This window comes from Bidens hawaiensis, unplaced genomic scaffold, assembly GCF_021521415.1.
Source record: "Bidens hawaiensis isolate Kalapana, Puna unplaced genomic scaffold, B.hawaiensis_p1.1 tig00065335_1, whole genome shotgun sequence".
Taxonomy (NCBI): domain Eukaryota; kingdom Viridiplantae; phylum Streptophyta; class Magnoliopsida; order Asterales; family Asteraceae; genus Bidens; species Bidens hawaiensis.
In genome coordinates this window covers 2,605-21,637 of record NW_027506577.1, presented here as the reverse complement: position 1 = coordinate 21,637, position 19,033 = coordinate 2,605, and the positions used below count along the sequence as shown (strand labels likewise).

The 19,033-nt window shown below is 31.9% G+C and overlaps 1 protein-coding gene and 1 pseudogene across 2 annotated transcripts; one reads left to right on the top strand and one right to left on the bottom strand.

Annotated features, from left to right (window-relative positions):
* The first annotated feature begins 2,185 nt into the window (after nt 1-2,185).
* On the top strand, nt 2,186-2,837 carry LOC143618213 (ethylene-responsive transcription factor 2-like). Its single transcript, XM_077090510.1, has one exon. It carries the CDS (start codon nt 2,222-2,224, stop codon nt 2,807-2,809), a length of 588 nt encoding a protein of 195 aa, XP_076946625.1. The 5' UTR covers nt 2,186-2,221; the 3' UTR covers nt 2,810-2,837.
* Nucleotides 2,838-15,318: 12,481 nt separating this feature from the next.
* On the bottom strand, nt 15,319-18,153 carry LOC143618210 (GTP 3',8-cyclase, mitochondrial-like; annotated as a pseudogene). Its single transcript, XR_013150971.1, has 6 exons — nt 18,103-18,153; nt 16,469-17,088; nt 16,220-16,387; nt 15,944-16,135; nt 15,777-15,845; nt 15,319-15,667 (listed from the first exon to the last, which is right to left on the bottom strand). The product of XR_013150971.1 is annotated as a GTP 3',8-cyclase, mitochondrial-like (transcript).
* Nucleotides 18,154-19,033: the final 880 nt, after the last annotated feature.

Below are 19,033 nucleotides of genomic sequence, written 5' to 3'. Positions count from 1 at the left end.
CTAGAAATTTCCTTTATTAAGTCACACTAGGTTACAGAAATTAAATAAAAGTTCACTATCGATGTAAATCAATAAACACATACAACAATGATCACTATCGATGTAACAATACAGAAGGAACATTTTTCGTTTAAAAAAAATACATTAGTGATGACATAAGCAATATATCAATTCAACTAATGTGAAAATCCAAAACAAACTAAAAAAATCTCACTTCTCTTTAGTCTGGATTTATCATGTTATCGTCAAAAAAATATACAACGCTGGTTTCCGAGATATAGTAGGTAACTCAAACGCCAAATAAAAGTACAGCGTTTTTAACTTTCTTTTTGCCGGTGTTAGGTGATAATTATGCTCACATAGTACATCCACCCATATTTACAATTAAAGTTAGTCACCGGTATACCATTTTGATAATAACCCATGAAACATCAGTAGACGTTAAATCGTTAAATATGATATTATTACACATTTACATAACATAGACATACAACGCAAAACACATGTCAAAACACATGTGTCGATATCAAGCCCACTTCTTACAAGGACTAGATATCGTATCTATTAACCAATTCACATTGCTTTATAACTTATAGCGTGCAACGATTGTGACATTCTCAAAACCATTTTGTGCACTAAATCCAGTTTTTCAAAATTGCAAACAAGAGTTGAATTTAGTCAAATAGAATTGACTAAGTAGTTTTTTCAGTTACTCGGTTTAAAGGTTAGTTTTCAGTTCATGTGATGTGATGTAATTGTATGGACTCGACTACAATGTACACACGATTAAACATTTTATTTAAGAAAAATCAATTTTTATTTAAAATGATACTACATTATTATTCATCGAATGTTATATTATCAGAAAAGAACACATGATGGTAATATGATATACAAGGATAAACAATATTTGAATAAATCTTATAATAAAATAGTAAAAAGGTTTTTGAACGGTTAAAAATTTTGACAATTATTTTATTGTTCGTCCATGCTTTCACGCAAACATGTGAAGGAAAACAATGGTCAGTCGTAAGTTTTCGATGATAACAGATCTCACACAATTCCAAAAAGAATTTTACAGCATTTAGTAAAAAGTAGCAGAAAAAGTATTGTCACATTTCTATACGATAACACTTGGCTTTCTAGTCCAATGGGGTAATAGTTTTTTAAAAACAATAATTGTCGTATTAATTGTTTATTAGATTACATCGAAACAGAAGGCAAGCGGACAACAGTGGGATACTTGATCAGGTTTTAGGTTCGAAATTTGACTTCAGGAGGTTTTCTTACAATAGTGGATTTACTTCTTGATGGTATTCCTAAGTAAACCAATCTGGAATGTCAAAATCAGTATGAATAGTTGACATCATATCTAAGAAAAACGATATAACGATATTAGGTGTACTTCCAAACATTATTGCTATAAAGAACAGTTCTATACAATAATTTATAAAACTTTATAAATTATTTTATAGTAAATTATATAAAACTTCGATTGCGATGGAAAAAAAAAACTTTATAGATATTTTTGGCTCCTAGGTTAACATGTTAATCTCACACGTCCTTGAAATTTATGGCTATCTTTTATATTTGTATCTATTACTAGCATATAATACAGTAACGGCGATACGAACATACAAATATCTTCATGGTATCAAAGCACATAGACTTATGTCTATTTTTCTTCTAGATTCGTATGCCTATACGCGACCATCATATGACCCAAAAAAACCACACAATATAGCACAAGAATAATCAAATTTTAGTTTGTGATATCTATATACCTTATAGAGATCATACGGACTTCAATTATATGTATCTTCCACTTGTCGTCTCATAAGCGTACGGCCGGGGAGTACGTTTGTTCGGGTACACATTAGTCTACTTCTAGTAATTATTGGAGAGCTTGTCCAGAATATAAGAATAAAACAAACTATTGAATAATTTTAAAGTTCAGCCCACTTCGGTAGGTATAATTTAATAATAATATTTAAGATTACTTTGAGAACCCCCACGTTTTAAAAGCATGCAATTTGCACTTAAATAGTTGCATGGCTCAACGAACTTTCATGGCACCTTACATCAACAATTATTCTAAAAGGTTTAAGAAAATAAATTCGTAACATTCAGCTTATATAAATACACCATCTTAAATCCCACATACCAATTATTTCAATAACAAACTCACAACCGAATTAAAAACCTTAGCAACACATAAAACATGTTTCAAGATCATTCATTCATGTCGGAATCTGATCTCACTTTCCTTGATTCAATCCAAAACCATCTTCTCTACGATTCCCAAATCTCCGACCTTTTTCCGGCAACCAACGGTGGATTATCCGACACGGTGGCTTGCGGTGAGTTCAAGCAGCCGGTAGTTAAGCTTGAAAAGGTAGAAGTAGGAAACCAAGAGGTTGCTATGGTACGTGAGACTCACGCGCCACAAGAGTTCAGGAAGTTCCGGGGTGTGAGGCGGCGGCCGTGGGGGAAGTACGCGGCGGAGATAAGGGACCCGGCGAAGCGTGGCGCGAGGGTATGGCTCGGGACGTATGAGACCCCGGAGGATGCCGCGGTGGCTTATGACCAAGCCGCGTATAAGATACGTGGGTCCCGTGCTCTGTTGAATTTCCCACACTTGATTGGGACTAATATGGCGGAGCCTGTGAGGGTGACTCCACGAAGGAAGATGACGACAGAAGCTGCGTCTCCACCGTCGTCTTCCTCCGAAGATTGCGGGTTAGAGAGGCCGAGGAAAAGTAGTAGTGGTTGTATGAGGATGGATGATTCTTACTTTAGGCCTTATTAAGATGAATGATTTCATAGATTTATTTGATTAATTTCATTCTTTTGATTAAGGAAGTGAAATTTAAAATTTCCTTTCCAATTTAATAAATTGTTACAATGAAATGTAATTACACGTTGAATTCTTTGAATTGATTTAAATATTACATTATTATTGTTTGATATATTTTTTTTCATTACAAAAGGTTAAAAGAGTTAATGAATCTTTATTATCTATATTTTTTAAAAACTAATCTTTTTCAACCGCTTTTACCTGAAGTACATAATAAATTAATAAATTATATATTGAGTTATACAACAATTTAAATGTATTCAAATTTTGTTTGATATTAGAAAAATTACTTTTCCTTTTCTAGATTATCTTTATAGACAAGTTAAATTAGGTTAAGTTCTTATAACAAGTTGACAACTAACTAGTCTAACTAGTACTAACAGCCTGTCGGAAATGACCGTTAGTAACATGTTGGAAAAGATATATTTGAACGATACTCTTGGTTTAAAAAAGCGCGTTTAAGGCGAGGTGAGGCGAGAAGCGACCCAAGGCGACTACCTCAACGCTTTTGCCTACCCAAGACGAAGTCTGTTCAAAAAGTGAACGCTTTTTGCGCTTTTGTTCGAAGCGAAAAAGCGAGGAGGCGAAGGCTTTATGTACAAAAAGCGACCAGTTAACTCATTTTCAACTTAATCTTTATAATTAGCCATTTCATTTTGTAATAAACTTTTAAAAGTTGAAACAAGTTTAAATAATGTTATTTTAGAAACACTTTCAAGTAATTCGGTACTCGATAACTTATTTTTATGCTACTTTAATATTTTGGACGAGTAATATGATACTCGAAAAATTGTTCTATACTACTTTTGGAATTTTGGGATATATATATGTTGATATTTTAGACGTTTAATATATATTATAATGTGGTTTGTATATAATATGTGGCTTATACATAATTAAATACTTTTTTAAAATAAGGTCGCCTCACGTTCAAAAATAGTTCGCTTTTGCGCTTTTCGCTTTTCCCCTCGACTGAGTACCTCTTCGCTTTTGTTCGCCTCACGCTTTTTTAATCCAAGACGATAGTACAAAAGTTGTCAGTGATTTCTCGTCATTCATTCAGTCAGTGAATTATTGGTAATATATTACCATATTTCCAACGCTTTAGTCACTGTCCTATTTTAATTTGACGCTAACCACCTTTACTGACAAATTAACGACTGATTTGGACTGCCAACAATACTCGTGTGTTTTTCTAATGTAAAGTTCCATACTGGGGTTGTACATAAAACTTGTGACTAGGAGCTTGCTCGAATTGTCTTGGTTTGTAAACGAAGCCCGAGCTAGCCTTGAGTCAACTCGGTTTAGCTCATTAGCTCGAATATTTCGTTTGAATAAAAAACTGAATTATTCTATTTATAACTTAAACACAAAAGTAGTGATGCGACAGCTAATGGGACCCTTTTTACATTGCAGGCAAGGTCGTAGTTACAAGAATTGCCAACTCTACTTTCTTTTATGCTCATGTCTCCTCTTGTTCTATTTGTGATTCACCGAAGTACCGCTTGAACCCAAATTGAAAAGAGAAAACAAGTTACTTAGTACTTGAACCCTAGCCAAAGGGAGCCGATCCAAGTTGGTTCGGTTTATAAATCAGTTGAGCCCGAGCTCGTGATTTCAGCTCAAGTTAAAATTTGAGACTGTAGGGCTGAGCCAGCTCAGATAGACTAGGTTAACTTAGGTTTAGTTTGCAAACAACCCTGTTTCATATGTTACAATTCTAACCTTTTGTTTTAGAGGCTCGAGGACCGGGGTTAATCCTCGTTTGACCTTCACTCGCTCTATTGGAAGCATGATCCCAACCAATGCACTCTTAACGTTAATGTGATGACATATTCGACAGTCAAACCATCCTCTTAATAATGTTCCAAACGCCTCTAAATCATCCTCTTAAAAGTTGTTAAAAAGTTTTTAAATTGTTACCCGGTGACTATGTAAGTTCCGTAGGCCACTTCCTTTTCATTCTTTTTTGGTCAAGTTGTTATTAATTTTTATTCTTTATTAATTTAACCGGTTTGTTTAAATATTAGACCCTTAACTAATCTTTCACCACATATTACTTTTGAATTATTTTATTTCATAAAATATTAAGAAATGATTTCCACTTGATCCAAAGCAAACAATATATGATTTGTCTACAACTTCAAGTTTATTTTATATACTTTTATATGATTTGATGTAGCATATCAGAAAATATGTAAATTCCAAATACATGAAGTCATTATGAGAAAGAATATACTAATCAACTTCTAATCTGATTTAACTTTGAAAAATCAGCGTAGGACCACATTCAACGTTGGTGCAAAGTCATGATAACGATCACAAACTTGGTGCAGGATGTAAACCTTTCGCATTTTCTAAACGTGGACAAACCACTAAAGAAGCTGTTTCAAACAAGAAAAATCTTCAATAACAAAGTTATCCATTCAATCAAAGAAACAAATATGTAACACGTTCTCATGGATAAAAATAGAGAGCAAGCACAAAACCAAGATTGGCCCCTTTAGTGCGATCTTAATATGTCATCACTACATCACAAAGCCTAAACAGCTTATTGGTGTTTATATTGTTGTAAGTACTCATAATCCTAGCATCCGCTGCTAGTTCTCTTTACTATTAAGAATATTTGTCGTTGTTCAAAGAGAGGAAAACGAAACAGAAAGTCATTATGATTTTCTTAACAGTAAGAGAACTCTTTTCTTGGTTAATTGAAAAATGTAAGAACAAATATATGTTACGTATATTTATTTACATGGTCATCGTCATCATTTATATTATCATAGATCAAAATATTAATTATACTTTATTATATACTAGCTTTAGAAACTCATGTATTACACGGCATAAGTTAATGTATAAATTACAATGAATAATTTAATGCAAATATTATAAAAGATAATTAAGTCTCTTTATATTATGTAAAAAATACATTACAAATATAGTTGCTTTATATCATCAAATACATTTGAATTTTAAATCGAGAATGAGTTGTTCTACCATCGATATACAATAATAAAGCAATGCCACTAAAAACAACATTTAAAACAATAAGGCCTTTAGATATGAAAGATGTAGTTAAAGTATTTCATAAAAATGTTTTTCACTCCATACCCTAAACCATAAACACTAAATCCTAAACCATAAACTAAAAAATACACCAGATTTTCCTTTTTGAACAACTTTCTTGTTGTCTCTTATACTAAATATAAAAAATAGAAAATTTGTCTTTAACTTTTAAGACTTGTTAAACATTGAATATTTGCAAAAAGAGAACAAAATTATTATAGTTTTTTTCAATATGAAGATGTCTTAAAAATTAAATGTTAGTTTACTTTTTAAACATAATCTTTTTTATATACATTTTAATTTTAAAGAAAATATCTTTATGACACATAATTATTATATATATTAATATTTTTATATATTAAGTATGTTTACAATATAATTTATAGCATTAATAATTCAATCAATGGAGATTAACCGATTAATACGTTTTGTTGAATTTTATAATCAATACTATATTTAGAACCAAGATTCTTTTTTTCTTTTCCATCAATAGAAGATAAGTGGTTTAGGCGGGAATTTGATAGTGAGATTTAACCTCAGAATGCCATGTGTCCAGAATTATTTTCTTTTATTAGTATATAGGTAGATTAGTTTGGTAATTATTGATGGGGCCATAATACATTTAATAGCTAATAAAGGGTTTTCTATTGTATGCATATAAAAAAGAGAATAACATAATAGCATAACCTAATCACCAGTGGCGGATCTAGAACTAAATGTCAGAGGTAACGTTCAAAAAAAAAAATTAACTGTATTTCATACAATGTAAACTAAACAAAAATAGAAACAAGATAATAAATAAATTTAAACACATGGGCCGGGCTGCATATTTCTCCCTTTTAATTTTTGAAAGTTTGAAACTGAGCCATCACATCCTCTTCTTTTATTTTATCAAGCGCTTCTATTTCAAAGGCACATAGTAAAGCATTGTTCAAATACTCATCACCCATTCGATTTCGCAAATCCATCTTGATAAGCTTCATTTTAAAAAAACATCTTTCAACGGTTGCGGTGCAACCGGTAAAACCAATGCTAGCTTGATCAATATACGATAAAAAAAAAGTGGCGTGTTTTCCGGTTTCCACCATTACACGAGCAAGGTCACACATTCCACACAATTTTGCAAATTTATCATCTTCCTTTAAAGTGTGATAAAATGTCGTAAGATCACCCAAAATACACCCACTTTCTTCATTACTAAAGTCATTCGGATACAAATCAGAAAATGTCACTATCTTCAATATGCCAAACTTAGAAAACGAATCACAAGGATTTAAACCGGACATATTTTCTATCAAACTAGTTAAGACCTCACTAAATATATTTCCAAGTTCTTGAATTTGCATATCTAGACGGTATTAAAAACTTCAACCTCAAAATGATGTCGATTAGTAATGATATTCTTTCGGTTTCGTTGATTACCATAACTTTCTGTCATATCTAACATCTTAATCTTGTTTTTTTCACAAAAAATGTCACTCTAGCTAACATCTTGTCAAGCCCATTTTGTCTTAGATTATTAATGTTCGGTTTGTCCTACTTATCAACTTAGGCGCTTCTAACAAGTCTTGATTTTTTTTAAGATGTTTTGATAGAGCATTTGTGAGGCCTAAAATATCGTCTAACAAGTGTATATAAAACACAAAATCAAGACTCTTAAAATACTTAAGAATACTTATCGCATTGTTTCGTTGTTGCACACTCTCCCCATCTTCTTTAATAAAAGCAAGTACCTCAACAACTTTTGGGAATAATTTTAAAAAAACTTACGATTGTTCTATATTGACAATTTATATAAACAATTATAATTTTAGTTAAAAGTTGAAGAAGACCTAAATTGAGAAACTATAGGTCGAATTGTGAAAGAGGGTTCGATCCGGTGAACCACCTCTTCTTGGCTGCAGCGTGGAGTGATGGAGGTCACCTGGTCAAGTGACCATAGGAGGAGAAGGGAAGACCTATAGAGGGCAGCCCGCAGCAGCGCAGTGGTGTCTGGTCACGGTGGTGGCAATTTTTGATTAATTGAGGACCGACATTTTTGTTTTAAGTGTAACATATGTTATTTTAAATGTTAATGGTTTTATTGGTTTGTGCTTTACATCTTTGTTTGGACTTTAGTTGGGTTGAATCTTTAAATTGGTTGGGCTTAAAATGCATAGGGGTAACGTTATTTTTTTCAGGGGTAACGAAACACGAAAACCGAACTAAAATATTTTTTTACACTACCGACGAGAAGTTGAGGGGTAGCGGAGACTACCCCTCCTTTAACTATACATCCGCCACTGCTAATCACACACAGATAAAAAAATTTGTGTGCCTGGTCTCTCTCAAAAATTGGGTTCCTCTCTAGAAGCATAATTCTCATCTTTAATTATACATTCTAAAGGGGAACTTGATCAAGATTTCAAACATGCTTACTACATCATATTCTGCTATTGTTGTTACTCTTTTTGCTATAATAGGTTCATAGGTTTATTATTATTCATGTTTTCTATTACTTATATGAATAACTAATCAACAAATCAACAAAAAAATAAAATAAAATAATAAAAAAGCACATTAATCGCTCAACCTTACAACCACAAGCTTAATCTAGTGATAAGTTGTATGGTTTTCAACTAAATAGTTATGGATTCTAGTCTTACTTCATACTTGAAATAAAAATGTAAAATTTGCTGAAACAAAAACTTAGCTGTTAAGAAAAAGAATCGCTCAACCTTGAATTGTTATTGAAAGCCAACAGTTGACTGATGTTGGTTTATATTAAAGTTGCAAAACCCACGCTTGATTGATGGTGAGTGTAAAGGCGTTTATGCCCATGCTTTAATAAGAATAGAAACACACCATATGAGGTTGTAGTTGACTCGCAAGTTATTTTCCTATAAATGGAAATTGAAACTTTTTTTTAGCTATTACACATTTTAAAATATGTTTTTAAAACTAAATTTTTTTTTCAAGAAACTTTTTTCAACTATTGCACATTTTAAAACTAAATGTTATTTTTTTAAAGCTACATTAAACGCCAAATTCAATTGTCTAACTAGAAATAATAGCATTTTTTATTATTTTCGTTTACATTGAAAATATATTTTGCTTTTCTCTAATAATGTTTAACTTAAATCTAGATGAACATTTTATTCAGTTTTCTTTTCCTAAATATTTTATATGAGTCTTATTATGCATTTTTTTTTCTGATAATACTAAAAAAATTCTTTATGCTGGTCCCAACTAAAATTTTAATAAGATTTATATTAAATTCATAAAAGTAAAAAATAAAACTACAGGATTATATTAATTATAAGAAAGCAATTGTTTTTCTACTCCAATGACATGAGAGTTATAGCTGAGGCTTGGGATCTTTATGCTTTTAGATCCGTATCTGACTTAGAGGTTTTCTCACAGTAGTGAGTTACTGAGTTGTCTCTTTAATGATGTTTCTGGGTAAGTCAGATCTCAGTTGTCAAAATCGATATAGATAGTTGGCATCCCATCTCAAAAACACTCATTCGGGTATTGACGATGGTTCAAAACATTCTTAAAAGAAATGAAAATCTAAAGATAATATTGTAGATTTGTAGGTTTCTACTTTCAAATTAAGTTTACTTTAGGGTTCTTTTGGTATAGGGTAATAGAATGAACAGAGGAATGGAATGGACAATGGATTGGAATGGACAAAGGAATGAAATGAATCATTACCATTTCATTGTCTTGTTTGGTTACCACGTAGGAATGAAATGAATCATAACTTTGTTATTATTTTTTTATTAAATAGTAAACTATACACACATAATATTTTTATCATTAATGGAACGATAATAACATGATACGATATAATAATAAAAATATAATAATTATTATAATTTAATAATAGTTATACTATAATAAAATAATAATAATAATAATAATAATAATTATTGATCATTTTTCATTCCATTTCTTGAAGGAATGAAAAAAAAACCATCTTTTACTAAGGAATCAAAAATATTATATATGGAAGGAATTGCATTCCTTAGGAATGATTCATTCCATTGATAAATGGTAACAAAACTTGTTTTATTTCATTCTTTTGGAATGATTCATTCAATTCCACCTATCATTACTTCATACCAAACACTACCTTAATGAACTAGTTAATGGCCCGAGGAGAGAGAGCCCCAGGCCCGCTTTCAAAGAGCCTCTTTACATAGTTGGGCTTCCTTTGCTCAATTCTTAGATGGTGTTTTTTATTTCAAAGGTAAAATGTGCAGTATGCGCCATACGGTGTGCGGACCACATTTGCAGCCAAACCTCTGCAGTCTATATAAAGAAGATCTTTTGTTTTTTAACGAATGGAGGTTGCTAAAATAAACTGGTGGTGGTGTACGAACAGTGGTGGTGGACGGTGGTGTTGGATGGTGGTAGTGGTAGTAAACAGTGGTGGTGGATGATGGTGGTGCACGGTGATGGACGATGATGGTAGACAGTGGTGGTAGGTGGTGGACAGTGGTGGTGGCAGACGATGGGTGTTGGTAGGTGGTGTTAAACCCTCTGCAGATCTTCGAAGATCTTAAAAGCGGATGAGCCAAGTCTGCACCAAGAAGAGCTCATGCAGACGCTTTTTAATGAAACATCTTTAAAAAAACAAATAGTCTGCAGATTGCAATGTTTATGCGTGGTCTGCGCAACACAAACAAAAGATCATACATGCATTACCTAAAAGATGGATATCTTCTTCATTTCTTATGATGTTTGTCATTGTTAAAAAGGTTCACTTTTTATTTGAATTAGTTGATATTCTTGAATTAATTACACAACCTGTTATATCTATAATATATATAAACAAAAACCCTAAAATCTTATGTGTTGCGATGTGGTCGCTCCCTCCTTTTATGGAAGTTACCAGATTGCTTAATTTTTAAATGGAGGTCTCTCATTGATTTAACCCAAATTCATAGGTATGGGTCTTACCAAATCAGATAGCTCTTAAACGGGTTATAACATCTCATTAAATTAAAAATTAATATTACCAACTATTTGATAGGAAAATCCTATAAAATAGGGATATACTAAAATTTAATATCCAATTTAAAAAGAAAAATATATTATTTATAATTAATAAACAATTTTATAGTAAAAAATATATGCGGGTCATGGGTCACCAAATCCAGATAGCTTTAAAACGTGTTATAACATATTATTTTTTTATGAAACTCTTTCACATCAAACCCTAAGTATATTATTAACTTTTTATAATAAAGAAAATTAAAATTCAAAAAGTAAATATTAAAAAACGAAAAATGTAAAACAACCATTCTCTCAAGCCATCAGATTGCTTTATATTTAAATGAAGGGTTCTCACGCATTGGACTCGAATTCACGGGTAAAGGTCTCACCAAACCCATATAGCACTTAAACGGGTTATAACATCTCATTATATTAAAAATTAATCTAATCAAATATTTGATATGAAAATTCTATAAAATAGGGATATACTAAAAATTAATATCCTATTTTATTTAAAGAAAGATATTATTTATAATTAAGAAACAATTTTATAATAAAGAAAATAAATGGGTAATGAGTATCACCAAACCCAGATAGCTTTTAAACCAGATTATAACATATCATTTATTTGTGAAACCATTTCATCATCAAACCTCAAATATATTAATTATTAAATTTCTTACAACAAATAAAATTAAAATCCAAATATACATATATAAATATTGAAAACGAATAATGTAAAACAACCCCCGTAATACGAGGGATAAAACCTAGTACTGTTAATAATCTGATATAATTTTTAACATGACTATTTTTATAATGTTATTTTGCAATTTCTAAACAAAAGATTAAAGATTTCTTTAAAAAAAAAATCAGTTGTGATTATTCATTCAAAGTCAAATGATCTCGATCACAAATCATCTTCTCTATTCTCTCCAATTTATATATTTATTCTTGTGTTTGTATTAATTCAAATAGATAGGTAGCATGATATATTTATTAGAGATGCCCATAAGGACTAAAAGAAGCGCATTAAGCGTAGCGTAACAGCTTTTGGTAGAAGAGAATGAGAGGCAAAATGGAATGGGTCATTCCAAAGGAATAAAAAAAACCATTTTTGGTTGTCATGTGGTAATAGAATGAACCATTTCATAATGAATGAAATTCCTTCCAAATATAGAATTTTCATTCTTTAAAAATGTGTGTTTTTTTTTTATTACTTCAGTCTTTAAAGAATGGAATCAACAACACTACCACCAATAATAATAATAATATTATTATTATGATGATTATTATTATATTATAATTATTATTACATTATCAGATTATTATATTATTGTTATTAATTTTATTATATTATTATTTTTTATATTAAAATATAGCAATTATTATATTAGAGTATTATTGTATTATCAATATTATTAAAATTATTTGACGAGTCAACGCTTCATAACACGCATGTGTGATTCAACATTTTTATGATTATTTTTATTCGTTTTAGTGATCTCGTTGAAGCGTGCGGGTCTTAAAAATGAGTTAATACGAATATTCATATTATTAATATTATGTATTATTATTACTAGTAGTAATAATAATAATAATAATAATAATAATAATAATAATAATTCCATTCCTATATGGTAACCATACATGATAATAAAATGATGATGGTCCATTTCATTCCCATGTTTATTTCATTTCCCCCATCAATTTTATTACGTCATACCAAACAGGTTAGATTGTTTGGTAACAAATAGCTTAAATAAAGGTAGTTGGTTTATGTATGGGTCAAAAAATGATTAGACTAGCGTATTTTCAAGCTAAATTTGATTCTTTTTAGTTCAAATGACGCTATGTAATTTACGAGCATGATTGTGCTTCAAGAAAATCAGAACATGAAATTTCTTCATATGTATATATTATTGTGCAATTTTACGAAGATTTGTACAGGTATACAACGCGAGATTTTAACTTTTATTTTGCCAATGTTGAATAGTGCATTATGAATTACAGCTTAATAAAGTAGAGGTACTTTCATCGTATCAAATGAACACATATTCAGTACTTGGGTAACATTCCTACTTCCAGGCCTGTCAAGTCTTCTAAGATACATATATTTAAGCAGTTTTATAAGCTAAAACTTGGCCTCTAATTCTTAATCATTCAGATTTAAATGACAATAAGGGCTAGCTACCCCACTTGATATAGACACATGCCACTTAGATTGAAGGTCGTAGGTTCAAACCTGGACAAGTGAGTGTAGTTTCTAATTACTGGTGTAGAGTAGAGTAGAAGTAACATTTGTCGTTAAAAGAATCAAACTTAAATGATCATTAAAGTTACAAGAATTTAAATGAGACCACGGTCTAAACTCTCTTGATGCAATTGTGTTTTCCAGTATGATACTTGATACCTTTAGGTTTTATACTAGCAACACAATAAATAATATACTCCAATTCATAGGAAGGAATAAAAGATCTTCTCTGTTGATTTGGATCCTCTCATGATAAACATTGAGGGCAGATTTGACATGTTTATGAGACAGGGTATCCTCCTGTATGGCTTCTTCTATTTCTTGAATAAGAGAAATATGACCAAATCAACATCTGTTAGGAATTAATTTTATTTCTAGGTTTTTGAAATAATTTTATTTTCCTTTTCTGTTTTAATTACTTTCGCATGTGTTAATTTTGTTTCGGTGAATTAGGCCATGATTTACATCATGGGTGGTTATTTTGTTTAGTTTTTAGTTTCTTCTTATTTAAAAGACCATGAATGAGAAGAAAGAGGTAGTTTATATTTGGATGAAAATCAAATATGTATGTATTAATTTTATCTCAATGGATTTTGAGTTAAAGTTGATTCGTCTAAGCTAGCTCGGTTTTGGCATCTCAAGTGGTGCTCTTAGACATGGTTTTTTATCCGGAGCGGTGTATATGTATTTTCAGTTAAAGATCGTTGCCCGACGCTTTGTTTTCGGTGGTAAATCTATATCCGAAATTAGTCTTTGAATTATCCGTTTTTCTTTACCATTCCAATTTCCTATGCGTTACTGGTTGATCTTATATCACTATCTAAACTAAATCTTAATATGTTATTCGTTAGGGTGTTGATCATGCATAATGGTTCAATTAGTGCAATGGTTGGATCAAAGTTGTTGCTATCTCATCTCTAAACTAATTTCTAAATATGCTAAAGGTTAAAAGTGTTGTCATGTGGCATTATGACCTCGACCTCAGAGGAAGAAACTTGAAGTGTTATTTTAGAGAGGATTCAGACTTAATACACAGTTTTTCATTTCCTAATCTTAAACGTAAGCCGAATAACTATTTATAAACTACACCACTAACCCACTTACTACACCAATGCATGAACTGAAATAAAGAAAAAAAGAAATGCATCTAGAGACGGGGAAAGTGGATGCGCGGCTACGTATGCAACTTTCATAATCATTTGGGTGGGTCAATAGGAATGCATCCTACAAGCATTAAGGCCAGCTGTTACAGGCACAAAGCCAGACACAGTAGCACATACTGCAACCATGCATCATCACACACACTTGACTCGAGTAAAAGGAAACATGACATGATGCTGTACCCGCTGTTGTGTGTGCCTTATAAACTACAAAGAAGTAATAGCCAAATAAATCACACACACACATTTTAGGTAGTGATATCAATACAAGCACGACTATTAGTGAACACAATGAAACTGCATATCCATACACAATCTTTCTTCAAAACTATAATACCGAGGCTATTCCTGCCCTGCCCTGCCTGATTCATTACTCGATACAAATTTAGTTTGATTGTGCGCGCCTATACTGTTGTGTACATAAGTCTGAAGAACTCTGAAGAACCTGAAAACAAGAAATCAATCTTCATTAGACTCGTGATCACAAGTTTTAGTGTAAAAAGTATATGCAGAATTTCCTTTTTTAGCAATGTTTTGTTGGAAATAATCCTGATTAAAGTTCACGTGTGAAAAAGGTTTTTAATTTGAATTGTTTAATTTATTAGTTTGGTTTATCGGTTTGGTTTGCTTTAAATAGAGGTCTATGATGGCTTATTCTAGTGTGTCGAGTTTTCTTCAGTGAGTTTGAAGTTTTGATTAGATTAAAAGTGTCGTCGTGTTCCACAAAATCATATTGTTTCTGTTCTAATTCTTGATTCATGTGTTTATCTGTGTGATCTGAGCCAACATGTTATATGCCAACAGCCAAAGTCATATTTTTGTATATTAACAATCATAACCCAACAGTTGCAGTGTTACAAATCGGGTCAACCGAAAACATATAATAATACAAATTGTTAAAAATAATTAGTGTCAAATATGATTACAAAGATTATACCACTTCAATAACTATTTTTCAAACGACATGATTTACAAAGTTTTCTGCACTAAAAGTACACTTTTGGTGACTTTTGACCCAGCTCGTTTGACCTATTTCCATTTAAGCTGTTTTTAATCTACCCGTTTGACATGTTGGAGATAAAATACAACACGAATCAGCCCATTCTTAGACAAGAGTACTAAACACAGCCCAAACTCGTTTAGTTCATGCCATAAAATTAACTTATCTTGCTATGCAAACTACCATGAATAATAAAAAAAACATGCGTTGTGGAAAATATACCAGTTATTTGAATAAGAAACTTACAGAAAAGAGAAGCAAAGTCAACCACCAATATGTATCATTGGTCTATTCCGCGTCTTGGCAATATCAAACATTCCAGCATGAGAGGCTTTCTTTCTTTTGACCTGTATCAATTATAAATTGATTGTAAACCCGCCACACAAATAAAAAAAGTGACTTATTTAAGTAAAAAGGCCATTCTTTATACAATGCATGACAGCTAACAAAACATACCGCCGCTGAAATAATTTGTTGCAGCTCATTATCATCAGCACCATTACGAATAGGATCCCTTAAACTAACCTGAAAATATATTTTAAAAAAAGTTGTATAAGAGCTAACACAAGGGGTTTCAATATATTTCATAAATATGGAAAAAAATTGCATCGAAGCTAATATACCTCAGATGGGCCAAACAAGCATACTTTTAAGTTTCCATCAGCTAAAAGTCTCAATCTATTGCAACCACTACAAAAGTCATTTGTCATTGATGTGATAAAAGAAACCGTGCCCTGATGCCCGTCTATCGTAAAATTTTTGGCAGTCTCGGTTGGGTGATCTTGGATCCTCTGAAGCCCTGTAAACCGTTTACCCTGTTTCATTAATAAATCAGTGACAGGAATTATAAGAAAAAGAAACAAGAAAAAGTGGGATTATCTGCTAGAGTTGTACCTTACCACTATGTCCAGCATCTCAGCATATGATACAAGTTTCTTCACATTCCAAACATTACCATCAAATGGCATGAACTCAATAAACCGTACGTTAATCGGTTTATCCTTTGTCAACTCTACAAAATCACATATTTCATCATCATTGAATCCACGCATCACAACACAGTTCACCTGATTCCAAAAAGGAGAAATGTTACATGCATAAAACAGTTATACGTTATTCTATAGAAAGTAGAAGAAGAAAATAATTACCTTAACAGGGTTATACCCTAGACCAACTGCCGTGTAAATTGACTCCATTACCCTTTCATGACCTTTACGCCTAGTCATGAATTCGAACTTTGCAGGGACAAGTGTGTCTAAACTGATATTAAGCATATTAAGCCCGCAATCTTTTAACTTTGGAAGCTTTCTTGCTAAAGCAAGCCCATTTGTAGTCATCGCGAGTGTTTTCAATCCTTTCAAATTAGAAAGTTGTAAACATATCTCTTCAATATCCTTCCTAATACTCGGTTCTCCACCAGTCAACCGGATTTTATTCACTCCAGAACTTACAAATAAATTAGCTATACGTATAATTTCATTTTGTGACATAACTAACGGGCCAGGTGTCAGCTCCACACCTTCTGCTGGCATACAGTATTGGCAACGTAAGTTGCCGCGTTCTGTTAATGATATTCTTAAATAAGTGTGTAATCTTCCAAATGAATCAACCAGCATATTAGAACTGGGATCGTCTTTTACTGCATCTTCCTGGATCTTTTCGGGCATGGTTGCATACCTCTTTGACCATGAATCTTCGCATGAGTACCAGTCAGAAGCTGGCTATGATAAACTCCAAACTGGAAGTGCGATTTCAGTTTGGATTTGACCTGTTTTATCAAATGTAAAAGAGTCAATTGTACTTTCTTGAAAATGATCTATACTCTATAGCATCTCTATCATAGCAAGTTAGCAACAAGGTAAAGATCATATAAAATTTGTCTATGTAAAGATCATAAAATATATCATGCTTTATAAGTGCATATAGCAGATCATCTGAACCTTTGGCCTAGTGGTGAGCATTGAGCAATAACCGAACCGAACCAAAATTAACCAAAAACCGGTTACAGTTTTGTTTTTTTTTTGTACCGTCGGTTAACCATATTAACCAAAACCGAACCACTCATAATTTCATATATTTCTAGGCTTGTAGCTTTTACCTCCACTTTCATATAATTCTAGCTTTTATAGTTTCATACCTCCACTTCATGTATTTGTAAGCAAAAAGTTGGTTGACTCATTATGCTAAGTTTAAAATTTTTAGCCCAAGTTTGGTATTGGTTACTAATGGATCTATTAACCGAACGGAACCGACATACTAATAAAAATAACCGAATCGAATTCAGTTATTGGTTTCCGTTCTGGATTTTCCAAAAACCGAAAATCGGTTATTGGTTTTGGTTATGGATAAAAACCGAACCGAACCAAACAGATGTTTGCTCACCCCTTACCTTGGCCAATTTACCAATGTTCAATCATAATCATAATTTGGCTTAAATCTGGAGAAGTAGTGCCACAATACAATACTAGCTAACTGTTTGATTGATCACTTACTTAATCTAAGAACCCTAACCTAGCAAGCCTAATTCTAATGTTTGATCGTATAACTATTAAATTTAAAACAATACACCTGGAATTCAATTCAGTTGTTCAATTATAAACGGCATGCATACAAATTCTAATTATGAACAAAAATCGTTGAATTCTAAGTCCTAAAGAGAATGATTGTTACTGATACTTGCAGCTGGTAACAATCAGCGTAAACAGATGAAAATTGAAAAGAATAAACATGAAATCAGAAGCAAATGAAGAGTTTAGTGAGTAGTAATTAGGATGAGACGAACCGAGGTAAGTCTTCTGAGACCGAGAAGCCAATCGGATACATAGGGCCGCATGCTCTGTAGTGTTGGATTAACGATGAAGATGAAAGTTGAATGAGCCCTAGAAAGATATTTAGAATTTGGTAGCATCCATGAAGGTGATTTTGGTATTAATAATAAAATTAAAAAAACAACCAGTTAGGCAGGCTTGTCAGTGCCCCAAAGGCCAACTCCAGTTAGGCTTCACATGTGTGCTATCGCAATGGTTTTGAGTTTTGACACCACGTTCTTTCTCACCAATGGACGGACTTCGTGGGTTGTGTTCGGGTTGGACATGTTTAACATAATAGATTGACTCGTGACACGTAAACATGTCAACTTAAGTTGTTATCTGTTTATAACATGTTTCACTCATTTTTTTTTACACCTAATCAACTCGTTTGACACATTTGGATAAGATGGTTAAGTTAAACAAGTTGTGTTTGGGTTACTTAATTTAAACTATTAGCCGAACTTAACTGGCACGAATAAAAACACAAGTCTTGTTCAGATTGAACAATTAGCATAACACGAATACAAACATGAGCTGGGTTCAGGTTGAACGATTCAAAACACAACTTAACTAAAACTTCTAACCGCAACTTATAAGATGTGGATGTTGTATCTTTAAGTAGCTAAAATAAATATTTTTTTCTCAAGATATCTTCTTTTGTTTTCACAAACCAATATTATAAACAACAAAACATTGTGCTATTTAAATTAAACAAATACAGTTTTATGTAACCTGTTACATAAGAATTTATATGTATTTTTGTTGTATGAAGTTATGATTAATGACATACCGATTGAGTTATTTACACATACTTAAATAATTATTTAACAATCAATAGATAATCTGACTAATAGTTAATTATCACATAAGCTTGATAACATCGTTTTTGCTAAGCATGCCCTA